This window comes from Rhineura floridana, chromosome 5 (genome assembly GCF_030035675.1).
Source record: "Rhineura floridana isolate rRhiFlo1 chromosome 5, rRhiFlo1.hap2, whole genome shotgun sequence".
Classification (NCBI taxonomy): domain Eukaryota; kingdom Metazoa; phylum Chordata; class Lepidosauria; order Squamata; family Rhineuridae; genus Rhineura; species Rhineura floridana.
In genome coordinates, this window is record NC_084484.1 from 26,985,135 (window position 1) to 27,001,401 (window position 16,267).

Sequence of the window (16,267 nt, forward strand, 5' to 3'; positions counted from 1 at the left end):
AAACATTAGCATGTGGTACATGGCTTTCCTCAACAATGGGCAAGAACCTCATGTACCTTGCAAAAGTGGAGGGACAAATGACATAAGGAATACCACAAGATGTTAATTTCCTTTGTATAGAAATACAGGGGATAATAACGGTCTTCAGTCCATTGCAATCATATGATAGAGAGCGACAGCATGTTTTCCCTATCCCAGAGCCCTGCCTTCAAAAACCTCCAAAATCCATATGGGGGCATAACATTCAAAAAGGGACTAGCTGGGTAAAATCCCACTTCATAGGCCCAGTTTACAATCCATTCACAGATTTTATCTGGAATATCAACAACTGCAGTGCACTATTTCCACTGAATTTTAAGCATGAATTTACTTATTTAAGACACTTGACATCCTGCTCTTCAGCCAGCAAGACTCTCAGATGCAGCTAACATGCAATATAAAATATAATAAAATCAAAATAATTAAAAACAGTGACACAGCAAGGCCAATAATATTCCACCATGTGAACTCATTTAAACTGATGGGCCCAGGCAAAACAAGTCATCACATGACACCAAAAGGAGGATAAAGACAGTACTAGTCAAGCCTTTTTGACGAGAGTTCCAGAGATGGGGGACCACAACCAAAAAAGCTCTCTACAAGTGAAACAGGCCAGTGTAAGCATCTGGGGATGTTGCAGGCAGAACAGGATATACTGGTAAGACAGGAAGATGTGCACTTATTCCCACCATGCTTATGGAGTGGATCTAGGACAGGTATTGTTATATGCTAATAGTCAACATTCCATGACCAAGAGACAGAATCCAGGGTGGGTTATGCAGATGAAGAGGTGTAATTCTGCAGATAGGACCAGGTTTGATTCCTAACAAATAGGGGTCATCACGGCAGGAAGCAGGTTTAGCCCACATTGCAATGAAGTTACCAGCAAGTGTCCCATGACTTCCTTCCAGCTAAGAAAATGGTAGCCAACCAGAGCTTTTAGGAAAAGTAAAGCTCTATACTTGGAAACACTGTTATGCTCCAAACCTGACTTTGGCCTGGTTTGTACGTAATGCTAAACCAAACCATGATTTAGCATGAACAAACAAATGGGTAGGCTCCTGGAGAGGAAGTCTTGGCTCCTCCTCCAGTCATTCTGCTGCTGTGAGCTAAGCCATGGTTTGGCTTAGTGTGTCATCCAAACCTAGACTCATGGTTTATCTCTCTTCAGGCTAACCATAAGCTGTAACTAAGGTTTGTCCTATGGTTTTCAACTTGCGGAGAGAGGTAGACCACATGGCCAGGTTCTGATGACACTATGCGCTGAGTAAAGAAGTACTTCCTTTTGTCTGTCCTGAATCTTCCAACGTTCAGCTTCTTTGAATGTCCACGAGTTCTAGTATTATGAGAGAGGGAGAAGAACTTTTCTCTATCCACTTTCTCAATGCCATGCATAATTTTATACACTTCTATCATGTCTCCTCTGACCCGCCTTTTCTCTAAACTAAAAAGCCCCAAATGCTGCAACCTTTCCTCGTAAGGGAGTCGCTCCATCCCCTTGATCATTCTGGTTGCCCTCTTCTGAACCTTTTCCAACTCTAGAATATCCTTTTTGAGATGAGGCGACCAGAACTGTACACAGTATTCCAAATGCGGCCGCACCATAGATTTATACAATGGCATTATGATATCGGCTGTTTTATTTTCAATACCTTTCCTAATTATCGCTAGCATGGAATTTGCCTTTTTCACAGCTGCCGCACACTGGGTCGACATTTTCATCGTGCTGTCCACTACAACCCCGAGGTCTCTCTCCTGGTCGGTCACCGCCAGTTCAGACCCCATGAGCGTATATGTGAAATTAAGATTTTTTGCTCCAATATGCATAATTTTACACTTGTTTATATTGAATGGCATTTGCCATTTTTCTGCCCATTCACTCAGTTTGGAGAGGTCTTTTTGGAGCTCTTCGCAATCCCTTTTTGTTTTAACAACCCTGAACAATTTAGTGTCATCAGCAAACTTGGCCACTTCACTGCTCACTCCTAATTCTAGGTCATTAATGAACAAGTTGAAAAGTACAGGTCCCAATACCGATCCTTGAGGGACTCCACTTTCTACAGCCCTCCATTGGGAGAACTGTCCGTTTATTCCTACTCTCTGCTTTCTGCTTCTTAACCAATTTCTTATCCACAAGAGGACCTCTCCTCTTATTCCATGACTGCTAAGCTTCCTCAGAAGCCTTTGGTGAGGTACCTTGTCAAACGCTTTTTGAAAGTCTAAGTACACTATGTCCGCTGGATCACCTCTATCTATATGCTTGTTGACACTCTCAAAAGAATTCTAATAGGTTACTGAGACAGGACTTTCCCTTGCAGAAGCCATACTGGCTCTGCTTCAGCAAGGCTTCTTCTTCTATGTGCTTAGTTAATCTAGCTTTAATCATACTTTCTACCAGTTTTCCAGGGACAGAAGTTAAGTTAACTGGCCTGAAATTTCCAGGATCCCCTCTGGATCCCCTTTTGAAGATTGGCGTTACATTTGCCACTTTCCAGTCCTCAGGCACGGAGGAGGACCCCAGGGACAAGTTACATATTTTAGTTAGCAGATCAGCAATTTCACATTTGAGTTCTTTGAGAACTCTCGGGTGGATGCCATCCGGGCCCGGTGATTTGTCAGTTTTTATATTGTCCATTAAGCTTAGAACTTCCTCTCTCGTTACCACTATTTGTCTCAGTTCCTCAGAATCCCTTCCTGCAAATGTTAGTTCAGGTTCAGGGATCTGCCCTATATCTTCCACTGTGAAGACAGATGCAAAGAATTCATTTAGCTTCTCTGCAATCTCCTTATCGTTCTTTAGTACACCTTTGACTCCCTTATCATCCAAGGGTCCGATTGTCTCCCTAGATGGTCTCCTGCTTTGAATGTATTTATAGAATTTTTTGTTGTTGGTTTTTATGTTCTTAGCAATGTGCTCCTCAAATTCTTTTTTAGCATCCCTTATTGTCTTCTTGCATTTCTTTTGCCAGAGTTTGTGTTCTTTTTTATTTTCTTCATTCGGACAAGACTTCCATTTTTTGAAGGAAGACTTTTTGCTTCCTTGACCTTGCTCGTTAACCATAATGGCATCTTCGTGGCCCTGGCGGTACCTTTTCTGGTCTGCGGTATGCACTCCAGTTGAGCTTCTAATATAGTGTTTTTAAACAACTTCCAAGCATTTTCGAGTGATGTGACCCTCTGGACTTTGTTTTTCAGCTTTCTTTTTACCAATCCCCTCATTTTTGTGAAGTTTCCTCTTTTGAAGTCAAATGTGACCGTGTTGGATTTTCTTGGCAATTGGCCAGTTACATGTATGTTTAATTTAATAGCACTGTGGTCACTGCTCCCAATCGGTTCAACAACACTTACATCTCGCACCAGGTCCCGGTCCCCACTGAGGATTAAGTCCAGGGTTGCCGTCCCTCTGGTCGGTTCCATGACCAACTGGTCTAGGGAATAGTCATTTAGAATATCTAGAAACTTTGCTTCTTTGTCATGACTGGAACACATATGCAGCCAGTCTATGTCCGGGTAGTTGAAGTCACCCATTACTATCACATTTCCTAGTTTGGATGCTTCCTCAATTTCATATCTCATCTCCAGGTCTCCCTGAGCATTTTGATCAGGGGGACGATAGATCGTTCCCAGTATTAAGTCCCTCCTGGGGCATGGTATCACCACCCACAACGATTCTGTGGAGGAGTCTGCCTCTTTTGGGGTTTCGAGCTTGCTGGATTCAATGCCTTCTTTCATGTATAGAGCGACTCCGCCACCAATACGTCCTTCCCTGTCCTTCCGATATAGTTTATATCCAGGGATAACCGTATCCCACTGGTTTTCTCCATTCCACCAGGTCTCCGTTATGCTCACTATATCAATGCTCTCCTCTAAGACCAAGCACTCCAGTTCTCCCATCTTGGTTCGCAGGCTCCTAGCATTAGCGTACAGGCACTTGTAAGCAGCGTCTCTCTTCAAGTGTCTTTGGCACTTGTGGTTAGGCCTGTGGTAATTTTGCTCTTCTGAATTTATATCCTGTGCCCCTGCTCTCACAATGCCTACTTCTAGGCCTGCCCCCTTTTAAAATTTCATCATTTCTTTGGTTTTTATCCCAGGGGGGAGGTTTATTCCGAACCGGACCTTTCTCAGCTCCTGTCGGGTTTTCCCCCTCAGTCAGTTTAAAAGCTGCTCTGCCACCTTTTTAATTTTAAGTGCCAGCAGTCTGGTTCCATTCTGGTTCAAGTGGAGCCCGTCCCTTTTGTACAGGCCCGGCTTGTCCCAAAAAGTTCCCCAGTGCCTAACAAATCCAAACCCTTCCACCCGACACCATCGTCTCATCCACGCATTGAGACTGCGAAGCTGGGCCTGTCTGGCTGGTTCTGCGCGTGGAACCGGTAGCATTTCAGAGAAAGCCACCTTGGAGGTCCTGGCTTTCAGCATCCTACCTAGCAACCTAAATTTTGCTTCCAGAACCTCACGGCTGCATTTCCCCGTGTCGTTGGTGCCAACGTGCACCACGACCACTGACTCCTTCCCAGCACTGTCTACCAAACTATCTAAACGACGGGCGATATCCGCAACCTTCGCACCAGGCAGGCAAAACACCTTGCGGCCTACACGCCCATCACACACCCCACTGTCTATGTTCCTAATGATCGAATCACCCACTACAAGGATCCCTCCAGCCCCTGGAGATATATCCTCGGCACGAGAGGATAGCTGCTCATCCCCCAAGGAATGGGTCCCTTCTAAGGGATCGTTTCCCTCTTCCTCAGCTGGATGCTCTCCTTCCCCGAGACCATCGTTCTCCATGATAGCAGGAGAGCTATCATCGTTGGAGTGGGACACAGCTATAACGTCCCTGAAGGTCTCCTCCACACACCTCTCTGCCTCTCTCAGCTTTTCCAGGTCCGCCACCTTGGCCTCAAGGAAATGAAGTCGTTCCCGGAGAGCCAGGAGCTCATTGCACCGAGAGCACACCCACGACTTCTGTCCAACAGGCAGATAGTCGTACATGCTGCAGGCGGTGCAAAACACTGGAAAGCCCCCACACCCCTGCTGGCTTCTTACCTGCATAGTTTTGTTTAAGGTTTATTACGTCAATGGGTTGGAGACTGCGGTTTAGTTGAGGTCAGGGAACAGACGGGCACAGTGGGGGGCCCTGGCCTCCTCGCCCTGCTGCCGAACTCGCTCTGCTGCTTAACTCGCCTTGACGCTTTGTCAACATAAAAATGTAATTATACATGGAACAATAAAAATCAGCAGCCGACAAAAGACAAATCAGAGACAGACCCTCACGAACCCAAGCTTCAATAAACACCTGAAAAGCAGCTTTCTACAGAGGGGCTCATCCTGATCTCCCCAAAGAGGTCAATGTACAGCATTAGTGCCACTGTAGGAAAGGCCATAGTGCGGTAAATAGAGCAGGGGCTGATCTGAGGAGGTTAGCTAGCATGGAAGTGAGTTCACGTCATACAGTCTGTGCACATCTATGTGCATAGTCTTTGTGCCATCTTACTTTTGGTTTGTGCAGTGTACATATTAACGATTTTATTAGAGTCCTCCCAAATTTGGCAGGATACAAAAGGCAGCGCTTGTTCTGTAGCAGAACAGGTGTTCTGTGAGCCCTGATATGCCCCAGATCTGCTGCATTGCACTCATATAGCTCAATCCTTACCTTGCTTATTCAGAAGCACCACTTCCTCGCAGATACTGTATACATAGGATTGCTACCTTAAATGGTTAATTCAGCTCTGAGAGAAGGAGCCTGACAATGGCACCATTTCAGTACCAGTCAGGAAGAGGTTTTTCTGCAGGAACTTTAAAATCCATAAAGGCCAGGAAAGGGCTTGTGCTTTTCCTTTAATAGCTTAATGAAATCAATGGTAAGCACAGCTGCCCAGGCCCCTTTGGTTTGACATAATGCCTATAAACCTCCCAGCTGCGCTCAACAAGGAATTATACTCAGTGGACAACTTCAAATCATATTGATCTCCGAAAACACTTGATGGAGGGGAACAACGTTATATAAAGTGACAAGGGGTTGCTTCGATTGCAGAGGCATTTTAGTTCCTCATTAAAGGACTTGTGAGAGGATTTGATATTTTTCACTACCATGCAAGACTTGTTTAAAAAGAAGTGTATAATAATCTTGGGAATTAATAATTCATTGTATTTTAAAAGACTTAATTAAAATAACTTTCAGCCAGCTAAAAAACTTTTTTTAAAAAAATAAGCAATAACAGTAGATTGAGTTAGCTAGTATTCTATTCTCATTATTGTAAAATTGCATGCAGCAGCTACTGCAGGCTTTTTCTGCTTTACTGAGAAATATTAAATGTTGACATTTTAACTCATGCATTCTTTCTTTTTTAACAAAAGCTAGTTTCTGCTGTTAATGAAAACTCATTTTGCTATTTATTTAGAATTTCTGGCAAAATTGATGCTGACAAAGCAAATCAGCTTCCCACCTCAGATGGCAAGCCAAATAACAGGTAAGTGTGAGCATTGAGCAATGCTTCAGCAGCATCAGTTTTGGGGAGGCACACCAGGTTTTGTACAAATTAACTAAGAACTTGTGCTACCATTCTCCTTCCTGAGAGCCACTGATGTTGATGTAGGAACTAGCATAGCTAACTGTGGGTGGCAGGTCTTCAGAAATTATTGATGTAGCATTGGAGTTGGTCATGGAGTAGTGTCAGCTCTACACTGCATCAGCAGTGCCGGGGGGGGGGCCTGGAAATTCCTGGGTCTTTGGCAGGGAAGGAAAGTCCTTAGCCAGCAGTCGGGTTGTAAATCTGCCAGGCCTATCCGAAGCATACTTGCCGAGTCAGAAGTCCAGAAGCGAGGTCAGTGGAGGTCCGGGATCAATTGCCAAGGGGTCAGTCAAAGAGATGCTGCAGGGAAACTAGGTCTACACAAAGCCACGCCTGACGTTGCAGTCAGCAACAAGCTGCAGCCAAGGTGTGCCTTATAAAGAGCAGGATGGACAGCAGGTGTGAGCCCTCAGCGTTTGGGCCTTAAGGAGACAGGCCTTCCTCTCTTCTGCCTGACCTTCTGCTGTCTACGTTCTGCAGGTGAGGGGGGAGTATCCTGTTCACTGTCTGTGTCTGGCTGCAGGGCCTCTGCTGTCCCTGGGGTGCTCTGCACCTGAGGGGCAGAAGGAGCTGGATTCTCAGGAGGCTCCTCCGTGTCTCCTGCTGCTCCTGGGTCTGCTGCTGTTACTCCCGAGTCGTCCTCATCCGAGGAGTCCTCTGACGGGGCCAGGACAAGTAGGACTGGTCCAGAGCTTGGAAAAGTTACTTTTTTTGAACTACAACTCCCATCAGCCCATTCCAGTGGCCATGCTGATGGGAGTTGTAGTTTAAAAAAGTAACTTTTCCAAGCTCTGGACTGCTCATGCCACAAAGGTAATCACTGAACCAGACCTTAATGGGGAAGTACCAAGTGTCAGTCATGCCTTTTTGAAAAGCAATAGCTCTTGATTCTTGCATTACTTGTTACTGCTTTGTACATAAATAACAGTGGCCTTGTTCAGATATAGTGATAAACTATGGTTTCTTGTTATAAGCCCAGGTAAGCTCCCTGTTCCCTCTCCTCTTTCAAGGACAATGTGAGGAGGCAAAAAGCTGGTTTTGATAAATCACAGTTAGCATTATGCCCAAATATGGACAAACTGATTAGCCTGAAGTATGGTTAACTGATACAATTGAACTTCAAAGTTTGATTTATGAAACTGGCTTGTTTCAATTAACCATAGTTACAATTCACAATAGTTTTAGGTTTCAATGTAATGCTAAACTGTGGGTAATTGGAAAAATACAGATGAATGCCTCCAGTGCCCTTCTTGTGACCATGCCAGAGGATGAGAGGAGAGGAGGAAATGCACAGGCCCAAATCTCTCATTACAGTCAACCATAGTTTATGTCTGATTGCAGTCAATATTATCCTGACCCTCCAATTGTAGCTCAATAGAAGGTTAATAAAGCTGCCAGCAATGTTTTATCCATGGGCAGATGTAATCTTTCCCTAGCTCACTCCTTCAGTATGACCTGTGCATCCATGCTTTAAAAAAGTGTTTAGATGCTTTATGTCACGAACCATCTTTATGTGGGCATGCAGGAGGATTTGTATAGAGCAAAGTCCCTGTCCTCTTTTGCACATGCATGGGTGAGCACCATGGATTTTATTCAACATAGTGCTTAGTTCCGTTCGTGCAAAGATTTCTGCTTGTGCGATGGACTTCCCCCCAGTCCTCCTCCCCACGCCACCTAAACTTGTTCTAGGGTTCCTCTAACTCTCTGGAGCAGTCTTACAGAATCATAGTGTAGTAGAGTTGGAAGGGGCCTATAAGACCATCAAATCCAATCTCCTGCTCAATGCAGAAATCCAGCTTAAAGCATATCTGACAGGTGACTGTCCAGTTGCCTGTTGAATGCCTCCAGCGTTGGAGAACCCACCACCTCCCTAGGTAATTGGTTTCACTGTTGTACTGCTCTAACAGGAAGTTCTTCCTGATGTTCAATCGAAATGGCTTCCTGTAACTAGAGCCCATTATTCCACTCTGAGATGATCAAGAAGAAATCATGGCCCTCCTCTGTGAGACAACCTTTCAAGTACTTGAAGAGTGCTAACATATCTCCCCTCAGTCTTCTCTTCTCAAGGCTAAACATGCCCAGTTCTTTCAGTCTCTACTCAACGGCCTTTGTTTCCAGTCCTCTGATCGTCCTTTGCCCTCCTCTGAAGCCATTCCAGTTTGTTTGAATCCTTCTTGAACTGTGGTGTTCAGAACTGAATAGAACTAACCAGTGCCAATTAGTGGAGAACTAGTACTTCACGCTATTTGGAAACAATACTTCTGTTTGTGTAGCCTAAAATAGCATTTACCTTTTTTACAGCCACATCGCACTGTTGGCTTATATTCAGCTTGTGATCAACAACAATTCCAAGATCCTTCTCACATGTAGTATTGCTGAGCCAAGTATCTTTCATCTTATAACTGTACACTTAGTTTCTTTTTCTTAGGTGTAGAACTTTGCACATTCCTGTTAAATTACATTCTGTTGTTTTCAGCCCAATGTTCCAGCCTATCAAGATCCCTTTGAATTTTGTTTCTGTCTTCCAGGGTATTAGCTATCCCTCCCAATTTTGTGTCATCTGCACATTTGATAAGTATTCCCTGCACTTCCTCATCCAAGTCGTTAATAAAAATATTGAAGAGCACTGGCCCAGGACAGAGCCCTGCAGTACCCCACTCATTACCTCCACCCAGTTTGAGAAGGAATCATTGAAGCGCTCTTTGAGTACGATTCTGTAGCCAACTGTGGATCCACCTGATAGTTGTTCCATCCAGCCCACATTTAGCTATCTTGCTAATCAGAATATCATGGGGCACTTTGTCAAAGGCTTTGCTGAAGTCAAGATATATTATGTCCACAGCATTCCCACATTCTACAAGGGAGGTTACCCGGTCAAAAAATGAGATAAGATTAGTTTGGCAGGATTTGTTCTTGACAAATCCATGTTGGCTTCTAGTAATCACTGCATTGTTTTCAATGTGTTTACAGATGGACTGCTTTATGATTTCCTCCATAATTTCCCCTGGGATTGATGTCAGACTGATTGGTCTGTAGTTCCCAGGTTCCTCCTTTTTGCCCTTTTTGAAGATAGGGACAACATTAGTCTCATCTGGCACTTTACCCATCCTCCACGGTTTCACACAGATAATATACAGTGGTTCCAGGAGTTCTTCAGCCAGTTTCTTCAATACTCTAGGATGCAGTTCCTCAGGCCCTTGAGATTTGAAGTTATTCAAAGTAATTAGGATTCTTTGACCATTTGTCTATCAATCTCAAGCTGCAGTCCTACCCCTTCAACGTCACTTTTGCCAGGAGGGTTATAGACCCTCTTTTGGAAGAAGACTGAGCCAAAGTAGGAACTGAGCACTCCTGCCTTTTCTTTGTCATCTGTTATCATTTTATCATCCTCATTGAGTAGTTATACCACAATTTCTTTTCTCTGTCTTTTACTATGCATGTAACTTACTTTTTCTTGCTTTTGGAATATTTTGCTAACCTCAGCTCATTCTCTACGTTAACCTTCCTGACACCATCCCTGCAATTCCATGTTGCCTGTTTGTACTCTTCCTTTGTAGCCTGGCCTTCCTTCCACTTCCTGTGTATGTCCTTTTTTGTTTTCAGGTAATCTCTAAGCGTTTTGTGAAGCCACATAGGTTTCTTCTGCTGTCTTCCACCTTTTTTCCTTGTTGGAATTGTTTGTAATGGTGCCTTTAGAATTTCCTTTTTTAGAAACTCGCACCAATCTTGGACTTGGGAAAGGCATGGAGCACATGTAGGGGAGGAGAGGGGGGATGTCCCCATTGTGCTAGCAGTAATCATTGTGCTGAGAGGATGTGTTAGTTGAATACTGCTCCATGGCACAATAAACTATTATCAGAAATGGGAGGTCCATGATGCTTCCTACGTCCCGGTCTAGCCCTCCAACCTGAATGAAAGTTACTCAAGTAATTTGCATCCAGGTGAGAGAGAGGCTTGCTAAGTATATGGGAAGTGTGCATGAATGTTTAGCCCTATGTATGCTAGGGATGTAAGAAGGCATTTATTTCCGTTCCACTCTTTATTAGTTCCATGCAGCACTGTTTCTATTCCACTGCAGTTCAGTTTGTGAAAAAATCGATGTAATTTGTCTTGCTGTCTACTAGTGAAACTTTACATAATTAAGTTATCATTACATTATCATGATGTTATTCCATTACCGTGCAATATAAACACATAGTGTGTGGACTAAAAACAAAAACAGCAGCAAATACCAATATTTGCTGCATGGATTTCTGTTCTGGATAGGGGACGAATGTGAACATTGGCAATTTCCACTCCCATTTCCATTTTCAACTTCCGTATTGTATGCTGATTTCTTTGTGCATGGCAGCTGCATCCACTTGAGGATGGATGACACTCTTATTAATTGTTGCAGCAAATACAGTAGTAATAGAGAAACAACAATCTTGTATTAGTTATTCAACAGAATTGCCCTCAGAATCCACACCTGTGTGGAATTCCCAAGATCTTGGATTGTTCAAGATTCAAATTGGTCATCTTTGATATTAGTGTACTACTTATATTTATCCTGCCGACTAAGGCTGCAGCACATGTTATAGTCCTTAGAGCATGCTGTCCAAAACATCTCTGTGGTGAGTGGCTCATAGAACTGGATCCAGACCAGAGCTTGGAAAAGTTACTTTTTTGAACTACAACTCCCATCAGCCCAATCCAATGGCCATGCTGGCTGGGACTGATGGGAGTTGTAGTTCAAAAAAGTAACTTTTCCAAGCTCTGATCCAGACAGCCATTATTCTTAGAGTAAACCTGTTGAAATCAGTGGAAGTCAGTGGGACTCACATCTATGTATAGGATTGCACTGCTAGTTAGCTACGATGTCATCAACTGAGCCACAACAATAATTCTTGAACAGGGAGGGATAATCAGATGGTATCTTCCCATGATCTTGCATTATATCTGAAAATACTAAATTGTGTTCTTTTTTTCCTAGCAAGGAGCTTGATGTATCTCTAAACACTGGCAATGCCACTTCACCTGTGAAGAAGAAAAGGTATCCAAGGTTTTTGTGGGGGCAGGGATATGATCAGCAATTGCACTGGTTCCAGCAACTGCTACCATTTGGGGAATACTACTACTAATGCTTTGTCCATACTTGCCATCTGAAATCCTTTCTGGAGACATCAAGGATTAACCCTGGGATCTTCTGAATGCAAAGCATGGGAAGGATATTCAGATTCTAGGAATTTACGCATACAGAAGCAAGCAAAAGCCATGGGGTTTTCTCCATTTTTTGAAGAAGTGGCAGTGTTATTCCTGGTCTAGGAAATACTAGAGACATCAAAAAGAAATGTATTCGTAGGAATTCTCAGTGAGGAGGAAACAAATGCAGAATTATGGGGTGACAGCTTTATTTATTTGTTTTATTTATCATTAGATTTATATCCCGCCCTTCCACCCAGTAGGAGCCCATGGCAGCAGATTTGCATTTTTGTATTAATGAACATCATAATAGGCAGGATCAAGCCCTAGTTAAATGCTTCAAAGTCCCCATTAATTTTAAATAGGATTTAAACAATGGGGCACTTGACCCAGAGACAACATACACATCTTAGATTTTTGGTCCATCTACAACAGTCTCTGCAAAATAAACAATATTATAAATTAATTGTACATTATCAGGCAGTCATGGATGCCTCCCCCAGTCTCAAACCAGAAGGTCACCACGGATGACATGGAACAACACAAAAGGTAAGAAATTAGATTTTATCAAAGTTATGTTCAACTCTCAGATTTTAGGAAATGCTTCAGAATAATTTCTGCTCATTTGTTAATTTGGACAGCTTTTGTTGAGTTTGTGAAGGATAACTAACATTCATCTCTCATCAACAAATATGAAATTGTTCTAATTTTAGATGTAGACTTGGAAAAAAATATGGGTAGAAACACACTCACTTGTCTGCCAGTTCTAGTGCATCTCCACCTCTCTCTTCTGAAAATGGGGGCACATGACGCTAGTCAAACCCCTCCCCTTTATAATATAGGACCTGGTGGGAGCAGCTCAACTGTGTTTTTTAAAAATTTCATCTTCAAAGAGATTTTGCAATTGATTAACAGATCAACCCGTTCCCCTCCAAGTGTGGCTAATGAAAACACTTTGTTCTGGCAACTAGTGTGTTCACAGCCTAGGACAGCATAATCCTTTGCATATTTTAGTCAGAAGAAAGTCCCACTATATTCACTGAGGCTTACTTCTTAGTGTTGTGTTCAGAATTGCAGCCTGAATTCTAAACTTGTATGCCACAGTGGGAGCCACTGGTCAGCTCAACAGTGTGGGATAAAAATATAAAATTAAACAAAATATGTCTTGGGTGAGATCCAGCCAAAGTTAAGTTCCAATAACCCAGTTCACATGTAAAGCTAAGCCAAACAATGAAGAATAAATATTGCGACTGCTATGCTTCTTCCCCGGACCTTCTGCCCAATGTTAAGCCTGGGTTTATGGTTTGTGTGGGTTTGGATGTAATATTAAGCCAAACCATGGCTTAGCAGAGGTAGCACAGTGGCGGCAGCAGGACCAGAGGATGAGCGCAAACAGCTGAGATCTTTGCTGCTGGAATCCACACATTTACTTTTTTATGCTAAGCCATGTTTGGCTTACAGTTATGTGTGAACTGGGCCATTGATTTCAAGAGAATTTACACTTTACTTTCCCACTGAAATCAATTAGACTTTTAAATTCTAATTCTTTGCACACTTACCTGGGAGTAAACTTTACTGAAGTTCTGAGTAGAAATATCTATGACTATCCTGTAAAGTGCTTTGGGCTTTATTTTGGCTGAATCATGTCTGTTATTCATTCATTTTTCTTATTGATTGTATCAAAAACACAACATTAACAAAGGGTTTAAAATAACAGAGGTAAACAGCATATAAATAATCATCATTAGAGCTGTAACTGATTCAACAGTTTGCATGTTATCAAGATCCCAATACAAGTGCCTTTTTGAGATATTGAAAAAAGTGCAAGATAACTTACATTTTTTAAAAATAGGGCTCTCATTCATTGTTAGAAGGCAACCATCTCTAATATTTTATTTTATGTACACCAGAAACAGAATACCCTCTAAAAATAAATAAGTGTACTCTTTAAACTCCCAGTCTCAGTTGATTCATTTCAGTTGATTAATCTACCAATTAAACAGTCCTGCTTCATACTCTTGAAGTTTTGGTGCTACAGCTACAGTTTGGTGAGATGAGTCTTTTCTATAACAGTGTTCACCACAGCTATGCTGATCTTGATTCCATAAAGCTGCACAAGGATAATTAAATCAGACACTTTGATCAAATGTTTGCTTTAAAAAAAACCTTTAAAATGATATTAAATGAAAATGGGGTCAGAGCATGAACAGATAATGGGATTTCTTTTTAAAGCAATACAGATTGATTTGTGGAAAGGTTAGAATGGTTCAGTGCAAGGAAAGCTTTGATTACTTGAAAGGCTGAACTACTTTTCCCTCTCCTCCAGGCTCATTGTTTCTCAAAAGCTGAAGCATTCCTATTTTGAATCCTATTGTAAAGAAGTCTCAATGTGCGATACATCCATATGATAATATAGAGCTGCTAAGTCAGGCCCATCTAGGCAAGCAATGACTGCTAGTTACTCTACATGATCTCAGTTCTTTCCCAGTTCTACTATTGGAGATTTTTTTAGCTGGAGATGCTAATGATTGGACCTGGGACTCATTGTGTACTGCCAGTGAACATACAGCTTCTGCCCTGCCTGAAAAGGATAATTTTATTTGCAAGAATGCTCATGGTGAAGTCATACAACCTTGAAAATAATGTGAGCTGTAATGTGAATTGTTGGTGTGTGGGTGTGAAGTGAAGCAGTACTGTGGTTTCTTTGCTGTACCCGAGGTTTTCAGCGTAGGTGAACATTTCTGCATGTCAGAAGAATGTCTGGAAATCTTGGTGCAGTGCATGGTATAATATCTCCCTGCATTGAAAAACTGAACACTATGTGCCCAAGGAGAGCCCACATTCACTCATCCACTGCTTCAGTCATCTTTCAGAATTGGCTATTCATACTTGGTGATATATTTGCCTCCCCAACTATTTGAGACTCTGAATATGTTCGGTATTATAAAAAATACACACAGAAATAGGAACTAATTTGGTTGGTCCTATTTCTTAGCAGAGTTGTAAAAATACAAGCAGCAGAATGAGAACAAACCAGCCCCACCTTTCTCTATATAAATAACAACAGACACATTCCTTTAGGTAAAAGAAAAAGAATGTTTACTTACGACCTCATATGTTAGGCACATAGGCTCTATAGCTTAGATGCAAGAAAAATAGGAATCTCAGTCCATCTTGGTCTTTAGTAATGGATGCTCTTAGAGCATCTGTGCCATATGGCCTCTCTCAAAGGTAGGAAGATCAGCAATGGGGGATATTCAAAAATCCCCCAGGACAAAGGAGAAGGAAGTCAGGTAACTAAACCCCACCCATTAGGAAGTTACATCATGGTGAACAGGTACATGGGATATTTCCCAAATATCCCTTAAAGTGACCATGCAATATTTGTTTACTCCAACAGAATAAAGATCTAGACCTGGGATAATAATGTAACAGGTTTGTTTGAAAGGCATGTGCCTTTCTGTTTGTTTTAAGAAAGGAATGGGAATATATAAACAAGTGAAAATGTTAATGGAGGGTTGCTCGCATATCCAGTGCTTCAGCATATGAGAGTGTTCCTTCAAGTGATCCTTATGAAGTGTTGATTGCATGTAACTGGTCCTGCAAGACTGGACAGCTCTTTTGGTTTTATCAGAGCTAGATATAGTGCATATATCATAGTGATGCTGCACTTTAAAATAAAATAATTACTTGTATCCTGTGTTGACAAATAGACTTTGATAATGCTATGGGCTGTTTCTGGTCTACTAAATCTTATTTTATTTATTTTTATTTATAACATTATATATCCCTATTCATAAAAATATATATCTAAGTGGTTTACAATGTATACAATGAGTTTCCTACTTTTCATCTTTGGCTTTTTTGAAAAGTGGAATCTAAGAATTCAGCCCATCGAAAGGGTCTCTATTTAAATTCATGACTTTTCTGATGCTCCCAGAAGATTGTTATATCTTTTGTTCTGGTCAGAGCTTGGAAAAGTTACTTTTTTTAAACTACAATTCCCATCAGCCCCAGCCAGCATGGCCACTGGATTGGGCTGATGGGAGTTGTAGTTCAAAAAAGTAACTTTTCCAAGCTCTGGTTCTGGTCTATTTTTAAATGCAATATATAGGCTCGATCCATTCAAAACAGCCAAGGCTTATGCTCAGGTACTCCTTTCCCTGTCATCTTCCATTATTTACTGGTGTGCATAAACCCTAGTTTGCCTGATTTGGATATAATTACAAACTATGGCTTTTTTGAACTCGGAAGTGTTTGGAAATGTTACATAACAGGAAGCAGAGAGCAGGAATAAATTGACAATTCTGCCAGTGGAAGGTTGTAGAAAGTGGAGGCCCCCCAAGGATTAGATTGGGGCCTGTGCTTTCTAACTTGTTCATAAACAATCTAAAATTAGGAGTGGGGAGTGAGGAGTGAGATGGCCATGTTTGTTGATGATACTAACTTGTTCAGGGTGGTTAAAACAAAAAGGG

The 16,267-nt window shown here is 42.0% G+C and overlaps 1 protein-coding gene across 5 annotated transcripts in view; it reads left to right on the forward strand.

Moving 5' to 3' along the window:
• The window catches only part of SCEL (sciellin), an 83,828-nt gene that overhangs the window by 24,496 nt on the left and 43,065 nt on the right, over window positions 1-16,267 (forward strand). For all 5 annotated transcript variants that reach the window (XM_061630075.1, XM_061630076.1, XM_061630078.1 and 2 more), the window contains exons 6-8: window positions 6,441-6,509; window positions 11,584-11,643; window positions 12,273-12,341. In XM_061630075.1, the coding sequence (XP_061486059.1) occupies window positions 6,441-6,509; window positions 11,584-11,643; window positions 12,273-12,341 (198 nt within the window). The remainder of the gene's footprint in view (window positions 1-6,440; window positions 6,510-11,583; window positions 11,644-12,272; window positions 12,342-16,267) is intronic.